General features: G+C 39.8%; 1 protein-coding gene across 6 annotated transcripts in view; it reads left to right on the top strand.

The window, feature by feature from the left end:
* Positions 1-617: 617 nt before the first annotated feature.
* LOC117545692 (membrane-associated guanylate kinase, WW and PDZ domain-containing protein 2-like) overlaps positions 618-14,697 on the top strand; it is a 97,122-nt gene continuing 83,042 nt past the window's right edge. For 3 of the 6 annotated variants that reach the window (XM_034215583.1, XM_034215581.1, XM_034215582.1), the window contains exon 1: positions 620-1,273. In XM_034215583.1, coding sequence (XP_034071474.1) covers positions 976-1,273 — 298 coding nt within the window. In that variant the 5' untranslated portion in view covers positions 620-975. Of the gene's footprint in view, positions 1,274-14,697 lie in introns of all 6 variants that reach the window. The other 3 variants (XM_034215577.1, XM_034215575.1, XM_034215578.1) reach the window with 2 other exon arrangements.

Here is a 14,697-nt window from a genome sequence, read left to right as displayed (position 1 = left end):
AGGTGTGGGTGGTTGATTGGCATGAAGCACGTTTGAATGTCATGCAGCAGGTTAAACTTCATGCAGGTCTGTTGTTCTTCATAAATAATATTGTACAAACAAGAAGAATACACCATGTAAGCACCACACCTCTACAAGATGGGTCTTCAAGATGATGTTGTAATGTAGACGTTGCCTTAAGGCTCCTATATTATTTGAGTTTGTGCCTAAGTGGCCTGTGCAGTAAAGTCGAACAAACAGGCATTTTAAATACTTTCCACAAAGTGACCCTGCATGGTTAGAATATTTTTTAAAACTACATGAAGACCTGTTTTTCATACTGTGTATTATCAGAAAAGTTATAGGCTACTCTCATTAAGTAGGCCTATCTGCTTTCTGTAAATAAAATAAAAGAGTCTTATATTACATTATAACATTATATGTCAAAAGATGATAATCTAATAATAGAACTGGAAGAACAAGAAGTATTTTTAAAATAATGTAGTTTTTCAAATTCACGAAGCATGTTTGCAGGTGAACCATACAGAGTGAGATATGCAGCCTAATGTATGTAAACGGTTCCTCCTCCCAGATCTCTCCGCCTGTGTGTGATCACAGTGAGCCTGAGGAAGCGCCTCTGGCAGTGTAGTGGGAGTGAAGCGCCTCCTGTATTATTTCCCCTCCTCTCCATCATTTTACGCCGAACCAGAACCATTAATCTCTCCCCTCCTTCAGGCTTCACATCCGGGTCATCCGGCAGTATCTGTCTCTTGCGTCTGTGTGTCTGAGAGAGTAGAATTGTTTCCTCCGCCGCCGTGCTGTACTGCAGCTCTCTGCCCGACTGTGCGGCTCGCCGAGCGGACACTACGCGTGGCGTGCACCGGTGATGATGGAGCCACGGGCGCTGTGAAGCTGCAGCCGGTCGCACAAAGGCAGGGATGAGACGGTAGGAGGCGTTTGTATGGGCCAGCCCGCGGTGATTTACTCGCCCTAACGATGTCTAAGAGCCTCAAGAAGAAAAACCACTGGACCAACAAAGTCCACGAAGCTGTAGTAACCCGGGGGAAGGAAGGGGAGCTGGGGTTCGAGCTGAAGGGTGGCGCGGAGATCGGCCAGTTCCCCTACTTCGGCGAGGTGAAGCAGGGGAAGGGACTGATCCAGAGCGGAAAACTGGCCCAGGATGAGCTTCTGCTGGAGGTCAACAACATGCCGGTGGCCGGGCTCACCACCCGGGACGTGCTGGCCGTGATTAAACACTGCAAAGACCCGGTCCGCCTCAAATGTGTCAAGCAAGGTGAGATACGTTGTGCACATGAGAGGGACTTGCAGCACACATGAATAAGGAGGTGGGAGGTGTGTGTGTGTGTCACTGGTTTGATTAAGATGTCATTTGTGCAGTCATCTGTCAGTCTGCACTAAAGGGAAAAGCCGTGTGGACAAAGCACAGACACATGCTTGGGCCTGGTTGTTGGTGAAATGTAATTACGCGCCGTAATGATGTGTACAGTCCACTAGGATCACTAACTATAATGGTTATGGCAGGCGGGACTGTGCAGCCGCGGTTTGTTTATCACATTGTTGCTGGTTCGATGCCACAGCCCGGAGGGGGGTGTGTCTGTTTAGGCGTCATGCCTCAGCTTGCGGTTTTCTCCATGTTTTGGTCGAGGCTCGTTTCACCAAACAGGCCTACGCCGTGGATGAAATGTGTTTTCTCTTTGACAGCAGACAGACAGTCTGCTGGCTGTCAGCACTCACCATGTCCCTGTACATGAATTGTAATTACGCACTGATGAAAAATTAAACCTGTGTAGCCTAATTAATGTCGAGCCCGTTTTCATATTGATCAGCTCTGTAGTCAACATGCTTTGCTCTAACCTCGCCTCCTACATTTCACACACAGCTAGCCTACACACACATGGCCTATTTTGTTTATGAAATGGTCCCGAGTTCAGAAGTGGAAAAATGATTGTGTCAGTCATGCTTTGAGAGCTTTTGAGTGTTTTGTTATTGTCAGCCGGTGCAGTATTTTGTGTGGTTATTGGGGCCTCTGAAGCTGGATGCTGAATGTTTCTGAGCAGCAGTGGATTTATGGCACCAGTGATGACTGAGTGACCTGCTTCTGTCAGCCAGTGTGAAAGCAGACATGGTCTCTACACGCCTATAACTTTGGATTGAAGGAAGAGCAGAGGAGATGGTTATCATCACACCCTCTGAGGCTCAGTATAAGTCTTCATAAGTGGCTAAACGAGCAGCGTTCTCAGCCATGACATTAGCATTACAGTGGCTTCTTTCTGGGACATGAGTAAAGCAAAAATCAAACTAGTCTATTTTATTTTTGGACTTGCCGAGTTTGCTCACAGAGGATTTGTCTTCACACTCTTCGCCTGACTGCTCGCTCTCAATCTCAGTGTTTCCCTGGGTTGCGTCAATGTGATTGATTGTTGAGTTAGAGCTGCTGACAGTGTAAGAGTACCGTCCTGGGATGAGGGGTTAAATTCTAATGTGTGTGTATCTCAGACAGGTCTATCCTCTCTCCCTCTCTTAATCTGTTTATTGAGCCTCACACTCTTATCCAGCTGAATATGGTATTTTCTACTGTAAGAATGTCCTTGAGCATTGCCTCTGCATTGCTTGTTTTCTTCTTCACTTTATTATATATTTTTTTCTCTGTCTCTTTTACCATTTAGCTTACATACGAGTTTGTTTAAGGCAGTAGGCTTGCAGACAATTGCTGACACACTCACTGAGGAATCATGTAGAAGCAGTCCAGTCACTCTCCTCAGAGGCCACACACAGCCAAAAGCAAAGACGGATGTCCTGTCTGGGAACACAATCGTGTTTGACTGCCCATGCGAATATGCACACACTTACACATTTTAACAGACTTGGTAGAAACCCCACTTCTGCCCCTGAGGGAGCACAGCAGTGACAGCGAGGCCTGATGGACCTCGAGAGTGAGCTCACAGCCTTGACTGTGCCCTGACCTCCTCTCACTCAACGTTTCATCTGCACATCAAATACATAGAAAGAAACACGGTTTGTGGGAATATTATAAACCTTTTGCTAGAAAAAATCTGCTGTACTCATGTAACAGCGGGAAATATGGAGGTTTTTATAAGTAAGAAAATAGTATGCACATGAACACAGGCGGTATCCTTTTCACAAGTCCTATGTTGGCAAATGTACCTTTACATCACGACATGCAGGTGTGAGTTGTTTTGAGGATGTATCATGTCACCTTCCAAATGTACTAATGACATCTTCTGCTATATATTACTGTTGAGAGTTTGGCATCGCCTGCCTCTAAAGCTTGATATGGTATAGTCAGATGGCTTAGAGGACTTTTTGTATGTAGGCTAGATTTGTACATGTACAAAATGTTGTACCATGGTACAACATTTTGTCTGACAAATACAGACAAATACAACTCTGAGCAATAGTTCAATATAAATGCAGAAATTGTTGATCAAAGCAAAAGTATGAGTTATGCAAGTGTTGCTTTAGCAAATGTATTCTATAAACTTCACAACAGAAACGAAAGATTAGTCTTGGGTTAGAACTATCGGAGGATCTACTGAACACTATATACTTACAAACCAAAGTTTAAACCTCCTCATCTAACCACTGACTGCAATGGGTCTAAAGAAAAATGGCTTCCCAAAATATTACAAGCGCATTTGCACAGTGATGGTTCAATGATGATCAAGTGCACTTAAACATTACATGTTACTTATCAAACATAATAAGAATACATCCAACTGGATTTTTTATTTAAATAATTAAACATGCATTTTCTTTTGAATGCCGGTTTGCAAATGAGTGACTCGCTGTGTCTATCTGGATTTAATTGTCTGATGATAATCTCTCACCCGTGTTCATCCCCCCATCAGCAGCGAGCAGCAGAGAAGTGCAAACGGCTGCTCAGCTCAGTGAGGCAGATTTCTAAAAGTGCCATGAAGATCAGACCGTTGAGAGGTGTTAGAGCAGTATGGAGAGGAGAGAAGTGTGAGTGTGTGTGAAAGAGAGGTGGAGTTTAAAAGAGGAGTATGTTGAAGGTGTGAGAAAGCACACTTTGGAAAACAGAAAATTACATCCTGTGATTTTTTTTTTCCACATTCTTTTCAGAAGATCCTTCATTTTTTGTTTTATAATCATGATGTGTCTTTACTGTCCCAACTTGTCATGCTGACTTGAAATGGACAAATTATAGTTAAAGGGTTTTCTTTGTCTTTCTGTTTAAAACATTGTGTTTGAACAGTTTCATAATTTGTATTTAGTTAAACGTGGGGTAGGTAATTCACTTCACCTACCTGCCTGTCAGCCTTCCATCTGTGCACAAACTTATCTCGTGCCCTCATTGGTCATGTGCACGTTCGTGTGTGTTGGAGGAGGGGCTCTGTAAGGAAGTCTGAAGGAAGAGGCAGATTTTTTTCGGCTGCGTAGTTTCAAATTCTAGCGCACTCGAGCTGGTTTCTCCAAAATTACCTACCCTACCCTTAAGTTATTTTCCAGTGCTGCTTATCAATTATATATATTCTCAGTTTTTTGGGAAAAAGTTTAAATATATATATTCAAATTAAATATGTAATCCACCTTTAAATAGCCCGGCCTTCTTTAAGTGACATTCATCTTAGTGATAAAAAGCTGGTTCAAATACTGAGATATAAATAATATTAGTGTCAGCTATTTGTAATCTTTCTCATATTTTTCATTCAAATTGTATTAGAGCCATCATCCAAGGCTGCATCCAAAATAATGTTATGATTTACATTTGAATAAATACAATATCAAAAAATAATATTTTCCCTACCTACTTAGCTTCAGATAAAAAAGCAGTCTTAAAGCCAGAAACATGTCACTGTTGGCTGATATTGCCGGTGTGAAATAAAAAAATGTCTTTCCAAATTGTGTTTTTTTCCTCTCTGTGAAGAGTGTGGAGGAGGAAGACCCCGGGAGTTTTTCTCTACATGAGTTATGATAACAATATGCTGTGATTTCTGAGGAACAACAACATTTATTTAAAATGTTAACACGCCCTTAAACATCAAAAGTGGAGCACAGCAAGCCTCTGTCACACTGTGCAGCGGCCCTCGGCCACAGCCTGCACAGGGCAGGCCAGGCCAGGCCAGGCCAGGCCAGGCTGTAACTTCATTTACATCCCATTGACAGTAGACAGTTTATTTGGAAACAGCAGAGAATAATCTCCTTGTGTATGCATACATAGACTTTGACTCTGGTTTTTCATTCTTCCAAATACTGCATACCAGTACACAGAAACATACACACTTCATCCTTCCAGTTTACACTGATAATGGTGGCAGATAAACCTCTCAAATGTAATTGTAATTCATAAACCAACGGGTCTCTGATTCCAGACAGAAAAAGGCCTCATCACTAATGACCATCAATGTTGCCAGCAGATTCTTCAGCAGTAGCTAGCAAAATTGTGCTAATGCAAATTCTAAAATGCAGACGATGTCTTCAGTTGACTTTTTAACCTTTCAACATTCTCTTCTTTCTTTTTTTACAGGGTCTTAGTGTTGGCAGAGCACATTATATAATGCTAAACTTTAATGCTAGACTGAGAATTGATTTGTAAAATAAACTTTACATAGGAAATAATTGTATGAGAAAGAATATTTCATTAGTTTGGCAATGTAAAATTGTCTAACGAAGACTTTTTAGGGAGTTGGTTAGCAAAAGCTTTGACTAAATAATTTGCAGAATATAGCTGTTTGCTAAAAGCAGACCTTTCCCTTTGGAAGTAGAGTATGTCTGTATAGGTAGACGTTGTATTTAGTTAGTTGTACATGTTAACGTTAGCAGCTTAATCTATTCTGATTAATACTTTGCATGCACAAAGTATTCATCTTGACAGGTCTTTTCATGCTTAGTTACTGACAGTTCAGATATCGTATAACCGTTGCTAGTGGGGGAGTTAAGCTATAGTCAATGGGAGCACATGTTTCAAGGATATACTTTTTGAGAATAGTTTGAGGTTGTCAAGTTTTCTGACTCAGCTGTCCGAGTCCTGCCAGTCCTCTTAACGTGGGTACAGTATGGAGGGGCAGATGGAGCAGAGGCAGAGAAGGCAACCTTCTTCTCCTCGCTTTGTTGATGAGAAGCTTGAAGAATCAGTGCATAACATCCTGTCTGCTCTGTTGGTATTAATAACTCACCAAGAGATGAGTTCTGTCAGAGACGCAGGATGGTTTTATTGAGGCTAGAAGCTGCTGGAGCTCTGCTGAGAGGATCAAACTCAAGCTGAGCCAGCCAATGTCCAAATATCTAACTGGTCCAGTTAAGTGAATTAGGTCAATGTAATTCTCCTCACCATGGACACACTGCAGGGGACTGTGCTGCTGCATGTGTTTGGGAAATGTAGATAGAAACACTGTATTAGACATGACTTAAAGGAGGTTTTGTCAAAACATGTTGCTATCCTTCAGCTGTAATAGGATCAAAGTTTCTTCCGTCTATGATGTTGTGAAATGTCTGATACAGTTACTTATTTTATTAATAGTGGCGTATGATCAAATGGAGCTTTTGGCCCCAGCAATAGCTGTAGTTTTCATAAGTCTAAAGAAAACACTCAGGTTTGAGGGATTTTCCAGAATAACAGCACAGACCTTTCACTGATGGATCACCATGGCGATGGCTATGACTATACGGGGCAGCGTGTGAGATGGAAAGTATTTCACACAAGTAGGATGTTGCCATGAAAAGCAGTTTATCAGGCTGAGATAAACACCATATTCTTATGATTATTTATGATGAGTGTGCATGTGTGTGTATATGTGTGTGTTTGTGTTTTTGTGTGTGTGGTTCTCTGTGGGTGTGCATTTTGCGAACAATAAGAAAATGGTTCTGTCTCTGTGTGTAATATTATTATATCAGTTGTTTAGCTGGCCAAAAGTTTATCACATATAATTGGTCAATCAATTAAAGTTTTAAATGGAACAAAGCTCTAAAATATGTCTGCTTACACCACATACATAACTCAATTCAGAAATACACTTTGGGTGGTGCTGAATTGGCATCTACCTTTTGGCACTTTGTGGATGCAATTAGGACTTTTTTCACAGTTGTTTACAGACATACAGTATTTGTATAAACCACTCATGTGTGTGAACGTGTTTGTTTATTTTTACACCTCTGACCATTTGGTATAGCATCCTTATTCTGAGGTAATTGATAACGTTTTTTAAAGCAGGTCATGTAATCAAGTTCAGGCACTTCTGCTTTGTAAAATAAACGGTGTTTACTGTGCCTCAGTTCATGCCCTGAATATGATTATGTACTTTTTTGGAACATTTGTATTTGTTGTAAATGAGAAGGAGATAATGTTCTCTGCTACAACAACCTCTGAGCTGTATAATAAATCAAACTTTTACTAAAATACAGAAAGTGAAGTAGCAATACCTCAGCCCAAAAATACACCATTGCAAGTTCCTGCGTTCATCATTTTACTGAAGTGCAACTATGTAATAAATTAAAGGTTCTTAATTGTTTATAGAAAGCGACCCATAGAGAATATAACAGGGAGCCCCTGTGTCACTTAGAATAATTTGACCTTGTAGTGGACTAGCATAGTGTAAACGGCATGAAACTGAATCACTTCAAGTACATGTAGCTTGTACTGAAATAAATGTACTTAGTTACATTTCACCACTGTCAAATAGTTGCTATCGTCCTCCCATCTGAAGTTTCTGGATCCCGGCCCGTTTCCCCCTGTCTGAGGGACACCCTGTCTCACCTCCAGAGATGCAGCAGCGGGACATCTGGCTCATCAGTGTAAACAGAAAGGGATTCAGTCTGCATGTGTGTAGGATTGTTAGTCTGCTGGCAAACACACAGAAAAACTAATTTCAGCATAAGACATATCGTCTGCTTTCTAAACAGTATGATGTATATATTTAACAGCCAGCCCTATACTAAACAATGCCCCCCCCCCCCCTGTTTCACAGAATCATATCTTATTCAGTCAGGCGTGGCGGCACAGGAGGCAGCGCATGGTTTTCATTCATTGACATAGTGCAGATTAGCCAGCAGCGCTAATCTGATAGTTTTGCTTCAGATCTGAATGAGAAAGATTATAAAAGCTGCCGTCAGGAGCCGCTCCAGCTGCATAACTGAAACTGATGGATGGCTACCAACAATGTGATTTTATGACTTTCTAGTTTCTAAAGAGGCTCACCATCATTGCTGAGCTGAATATCTTGGAGTGGAGCCAACTGTATACTGTACAAACATGAGGGACTATGCACGCTATTGAATTAAAGCCCTGTTTATACATTCACAACTCAACTGTGTGAAAATCTTCTAATTCGTCTGCTGCTTTTAAGCTTTATGCCAACCTTTTTGTTTTTATATTCCTACAATAAAAAATGAAGAAATGATTTCATTTACCTGCACTAACCTCTTCATTGTACATTATATAATCAGAGATGGGAAGTAACTACATTTACTCAATTACTTTACTTAAGTACAATTTTGAGGTACTTGTACTGTACTTGAGTATTTCAATTTTATGCTACTTTGTATTTCTACTCCACTACAATTCAGAGGTAAAAGATGTTCTTTCATATCAAACGATATTCCAATACATTTATTATTTTATTATAAATAATAATTATTATTATTATTTATTAGCAGCTAGAACTAAAAGAGAATGGTAACCTAGTGCAAGACCCAGAACAACTTGCCATAACTTGTAATACATATTTTATCAACTCTGTAGATGAGATTGCACAGAACTTTCCTTTGAGAGCAGAACATATTATCAAAGTCGACGAAAGTAAGATGTCCTTTTGCATTCAACCCATATCGGAATTAAAAACCAAAGCAATTATTAATTCTCTTAAAACTTCGACAGCTAAGGACACATACGCTATGGATTCTACAATGCTTAAATCACTGCAAGATTACTTAGTCTGCCCTCTTACCCAAATCATCAATTCATCTGTATTACATGGGACATTCCCAAGTGCATGGAAGACTGCAATTGTAACCCCCATTTTCAAGTCAGGTGACCCTCTGAACATCAACAACTATCGCCCAATTAGCATCTTACCTGTAGTATCCAAGGTGGCTGAGAAGTGGGTGTCAGAACAGCTTGTCTCCTTCTTAAACAACAGTCCATTTCAACTTCATCCCATGCAGTTTGGCTTCAGGGCAAATTATTCAACCGAAACAGCCAACTGCTTTTTTATAGAAAAGGTCAAAGCAATGGTTGACAAAGGAGGTGTTGTTGGTGCAGTATTTCTGGATCTACGCAAAGCCTTTGATACAGTCAACCATAAGGTCCTTCTGTCCAAACTGTCGGCTTTTAACTGCTCTCCATTAACACTCAGTTGGATTGAATCATACCTTACTGGTAGGCGTCAGCATGTTATCGTCAATAATCGACTCTCTCCAGCTCTAGACTTAAGCACCGGAGTACCACAAGGTTCAATACTTGGTCCACTTATTTTTTCCCTATATATTAATGACCTGCCATCTGTCTGTCCTGATGTGGAAATACAGCTATATGCCGATGACACTGTGATATATGTGCATGCCAACACAAAGCAAAAGGCTGCTGATAAACTGACCTCAGCTTTAGTGCTGATCACTAGCTGGCTACACCGCTCCTGTCTTCAGCTTAATGTCAACAAAACAGTTGGAATGTTTTTCACAAAAAGAAAATGCAACATTGTGTCAAATATAAGCATCTCAGGTGAAAATATTAACATTGTGCCTCAGGTTAAGTACCTTGGAATCATTATTGACTCTAATTTGAACTGCTGTCTATAGTGTGTATTGACTTTGACCGTCTAGTCATTGTTGGTGATTTTAACATCCATGTTGACAACCCCCAGGACAGAGGGGCTAAAGAACTGTTTTGTGTTCTTGATAGCTATGGACTGACTCAGCATGTGACGGAGCCCACGCACAATAAGGGGCACACTCTGGACTTAATTATCTCAAAGGGTCTGAATATCTCTAAGGTTGTGGTGACTGATGTTGCACTCTCTGACCATTCCTGTGTTTTCTTTGAGAGCTCTATTTCTGTTCACAAAAATGTTCAAAAAGAGGTAACCACAAAGCGATATTTAACTGAAAATACTAGGGAAATGTTTACTCAGAATTTTTCTTCCACACTTGCCCCTGCTAACATCTCAGTAAATGAGCTAGTAAATCATTTTAATTAAAAAATTAAAAATGTTATAGATGCCATTGCTCCAACTAAGGTAAAGGAAGTGACTGGCAAGAAAATATCTCCATGGAGAAAGGCCATGAGCGTGAAAACAGAAAAAAGAGAATGTCGAAAAGCTGAACGCAGGTGGCGAAAAACAAAACTCCAGGTTCACTTTGAAATCTATAAAGAGAGACTTGGCCTTTATAATTTGGAATTGAAAAACGCACGACAATCGTTCTTCTCTGACATCATTACCAAAAACAAAAACAACGCACGTGCCTTGTTTGCTACCGTCGACAGACTAACTAACCCCCCAGTGTCAGTAGCCTCTGAATTTCTATCCACCAGGGTGTGCAATGATTTTGCCTCCTTCTTCACTGACAAAATTCAGAAAATCAGACAAGCAGTCAGTGCCTCTGCATCAGGAACAGCAAATGTGTTGTCCCTATCTCCACTTAACATCAATTCAGACATCATGACACAATTCCATCAGATTAATGATAAAAACCTAGAGGACATTATTCAACTTCTGAAATCCTCCTCCTGCTGCCTTGATATTATTCCAACAGGATTTTTCAAAGATGTTTTGCCTTGCATGGCCTCAGATCTACTTCATATAGTAAACAAATCTCTTCACTCAGGTATTTTTCCACAGGCCCTGAAAACTGCAGTCATTAAACCGCTCTTAAAAAATAATAATCTAGATGCTTCAGTAATGAACAATTACAGGCCCATATCAAACCTGCCATTTCTAGGTAAAATCATTGAAAAAGTTGTTTTTCAACAGTTGAGTAATTTCTTGCATTTAAATAACTGTTTGGATGTGTTCCAGTCAGGCTTTCGTCCAAACCACAGCACTGAGACTGCTCTTGTAAAGGTCTTTAATGACATCCACTTAAACACAGACAGTGGCAGAACTTCAGTGTTAGTATTATTAGATCTCAGTGCTGCGTTTGACACTGTTGACCACAGCATATTACTAGACCGACTGGAAAACTGGGTGGGACTTTCGGAAACAGTTCTGAATTGGTTTGAATCCTACTTAAAGGACAGAAACAACTTTGTTTCTATAGGTAAATACACATCTGAGTTGACAAATATGACATGTGGGGTTCCTCAAGGCTCCATCTTGGGGCCTCTTCTCTTTAACATCTACATGCTACCACTGGCTCAGATAATGAAGAACAACAAAATAAGTTACCATAGCTATGCAGATGACACACAAATTTACGTAACAATTTCACCAGGAGACTATGCTCCAATTCAAACACTGAGTAAGTGCATTGAACAAATCAATGACTGGATGTGTCAGAACTTTCTCCAATTAAACAAAGATAAAACTGAGGTAATGGTTTTTGGAGCCAAGTCAGAATGTATAAAAGTTAGCGCTGAGCTTCAGTCTGCAATGTTCAAAACAACAGATAAAGCCAGAAATCTAGGTGTAGTCATGGACTCTGACCTGAGTTTCAACAGTCACATTAAAACTGTTACTAAATCAGCCTACTATCACCTAAAGAATATATCTAGGATTAAAAGACTAATGTCACAGCAGGATTTGGAAAAACTTGTCCATGCTTTTATCTTCAGTAGACTCGACTACTGCAATGGTGTCTTCACAGGTCTCACTAAAACATCTATTAGGAAGCTGCAGCTGATTCAGAACGCCGCTGCTCGAGTCCTCACTAACACTAAGAAAGTGGATCACATCACTCCTGTTCTGAAGTCTTTACACTGGCTTCCTGTGTGTCAAAGAATAGATTTCAAAATACTGCTGCTGGTTTATAAAGCACTGAATGGTTTAGGCCCAAAATACATTTCTGACCTCCTGCTAAATTATGAACCATCCAGATCTCTCAGGTCTTCAGGGACTGGTCAGCTTTCTGTCCCCAGAGTCAGAACTAAACATGGAGAAGCAGCGTTCAGTTATTATGCTCCAAATATCTGGAACAAACTCCCAGAAACCTGCAGGTCCGCTGCAACTCTGACTACTTTTAAATCCAGGCTGAAGACTTTTCTTTTTGTCGCTGCTTTTAATTGAACTATTCATATCTTAGACTGCACTGTAACTTTTATCCATGTACTTTTTTCTTTTAATGTTTAATTGACTGCCATGTATTTTTTTCTTTTAATGTTTATTTTATTATCTTTTCTTTTTAATGACTGATTTTAAATGCCATTTTCTTAATGTCTTTCGTTTTTTGTAAAGCACTTTGAATTGCCTTGTGTTGAAAAGTGCTATATAAATAAACTTGCCTTGCCTTGCCTAATTTAACATTCAAAACACAAGTCAAAAAAGTGACCCAAAGAGTCAAGTTTAGCCTAGCAAATTTTAAATACATAAGAAACACAATGACATTGAATTCTGCTAAATTATACATGAATGCCATGATCATGTCACATCTTACATACTGTCTCACAAGCTGGGGGCAAACTAACAGCTCCACACTGAAGCCACTAGCAACCCTGTACAAACAAACCCTCAAAGTACTGGACCAGAAACCTAACCGCTCCCATCACTGTACCATCCTCAACAAGCATAACATCCTGAGTTGGGAAGATTTAATAAAGTATAGGAACATCGTTCTGGTTTACAAAATCCTGCACAATAGCCCCTCCACCTCTTAGCTCATTGGTTACTCAACGTAACAACACCAGACTGACCACGAGAAGCTCCACACGTGGCGACCTATCAGTCCCATTCAGGAAGAGTACTTTTGGTCAGTCATCATTCTCGGTCACAGCAATACAAAACTGGAACTCTCTACCCACTCAAATCAAAGACATACATACACATACCACCTTCACAGCTCACTTAAAAACATGGTTCACTGAGAACTACACCTGCACACACTAGTCTGTGTTAAGTATGGCGTGAGTGTTACATGTTGTGTTACATGTTGTGATCATGGATGTTGCCCCTCGTTTCTGTGATGTGATTGTGATGTGCTATATGTGACATGTACTGTATATAGTAACGTGTGTTGTTTATTGTTCTCTTTTATCCTCTTTCCTCCTTTTTATTTTATTTTATATATTTTCTTATAACTAATGCTGTTGATATATTGTAATTTTAAGGGTGTCTATTACCATCTGGCCGGGGACAACAGCTGGAAATTAGCCATGTCGGCTAAAGCTGCACCATTTACTGTTTTTGTGACAGTTCATCGATGGGGACTGTCCACGACACTATAAATAAATAAACTAAACTAAACTATTTTGGACCTTTGGTTACTTTAAAGATCAGGATTAATGATATCAAATATAATCAACACTTAAATATTACTTATGTTACACCTGGAGTCAAATTCACAAGCTGCCCTACAGCATACAAACTAATTAAAACTAGCTGCACCTTTACCAGCTTTGATAAACATATTGTTCTTGACCAAATTGCATAATAAGTACTACATATTTTGAAACTAATAATGTTGTACTTTTCCTTGAGTAACATTTTGATTGCAGGACTTACTTAACGTAACAGAGTATTCCTACACTTTGGTACTTCTACTTTTACTAAAGTACAAGATCTGAGTACTTCTTCCACCTCTGCATATAATACAGGTTTTAGTGGTAATGTATTAGTTAATGAAAGATAAAAGGTGTAATTGCTGGACCGTTTGGATATAAACCTAAAGTAAATGTCGTCGCTGATATAATCATCTTCTTTGCAGCAGTAAGCTCTTACTGGAGAAATGTCAGCTGATGAGTTTAAGTGCTTCATTTGCATTCAGCATTATTTCATCACTGTAGTTGATGCTTCGCACCAGTAGAGGACAGTAGCTATCTAATCAGTTAATACTCAGTAAGACTTCCCTTCACTGCACTGACATTTCAGAGGGGAGGCTGTTTATTTGACGGCACTGTATTTTGTATCAATATGGTAATGTTCTAAACCTTTAGCATCTCATCTAAAAGTTATCATTGCGGTCTTTAATGCTCTGTAACTATAAAAGCTGCTACTAAAGCATCTCTTTAGCCTAATAATAATAATAATTTAGAAAGTCCTTCAAAGTACTTCAATTTCAGTGCTAACATCAGTACTTCGTCAGCATTGTCAGATCCAAATATGCATTTTATTATGACTAGCTGTTTCCAATATCATAACAACAAATATTTTGATCGACGTACAGTATATGATCACCGTCAGAATGAAATGAGTCAGGCTAAATGTCTGCTTTGTGAAGAGCTTTTAATTTCCCCCCTGACTTGCTAAGATGTGTGAGTTATGGCCCGTTTGAAATATTTCTGTTCATTCAGTTCACTCTATACTATAGAAAAGAAAGTAGCAATCGTGTCACTACAGTTTAGCTGAGTTCAATCCATCTCGGTTTGCATTTATCAGCATGAAAAGTTCCTGTAGTGACAAAGACAGGCTTTAGCCTATCAGGCCATTGATGTTAAATTAAGCATTGGAGTGTAAAATCATTATGGTGCTCAGAGGGTGGCCTTCTCTCAGCCACAGCCACAATTATTATTCTTTGTATTGACCGGGAACACACCCCTGCTGGTTTTAACCCATCAGGTTATTAACCGCTGTG

This window comes from Gymnodraco acuticeps, unplaced genomic scaffold (genome assembly GCF_902827175.1).
Source record: "Gymnodraco acuticeps unplaced genomic scaffold, fGymAcu1.1, whole genome shotgun sequence".
Taxonomy (NCBI): domain Eukaryota; kingdom Metazoa; phylum Chordata; class Actinopteri; order Perciformes; family Bathydraconidae; genus Gymnodraco; species Gymnodraco acuticeps.
Note: the sequence above shows the minus strand (reverse complement) of the source record. Positions and strands in the feature narration are given on the sequence as shown.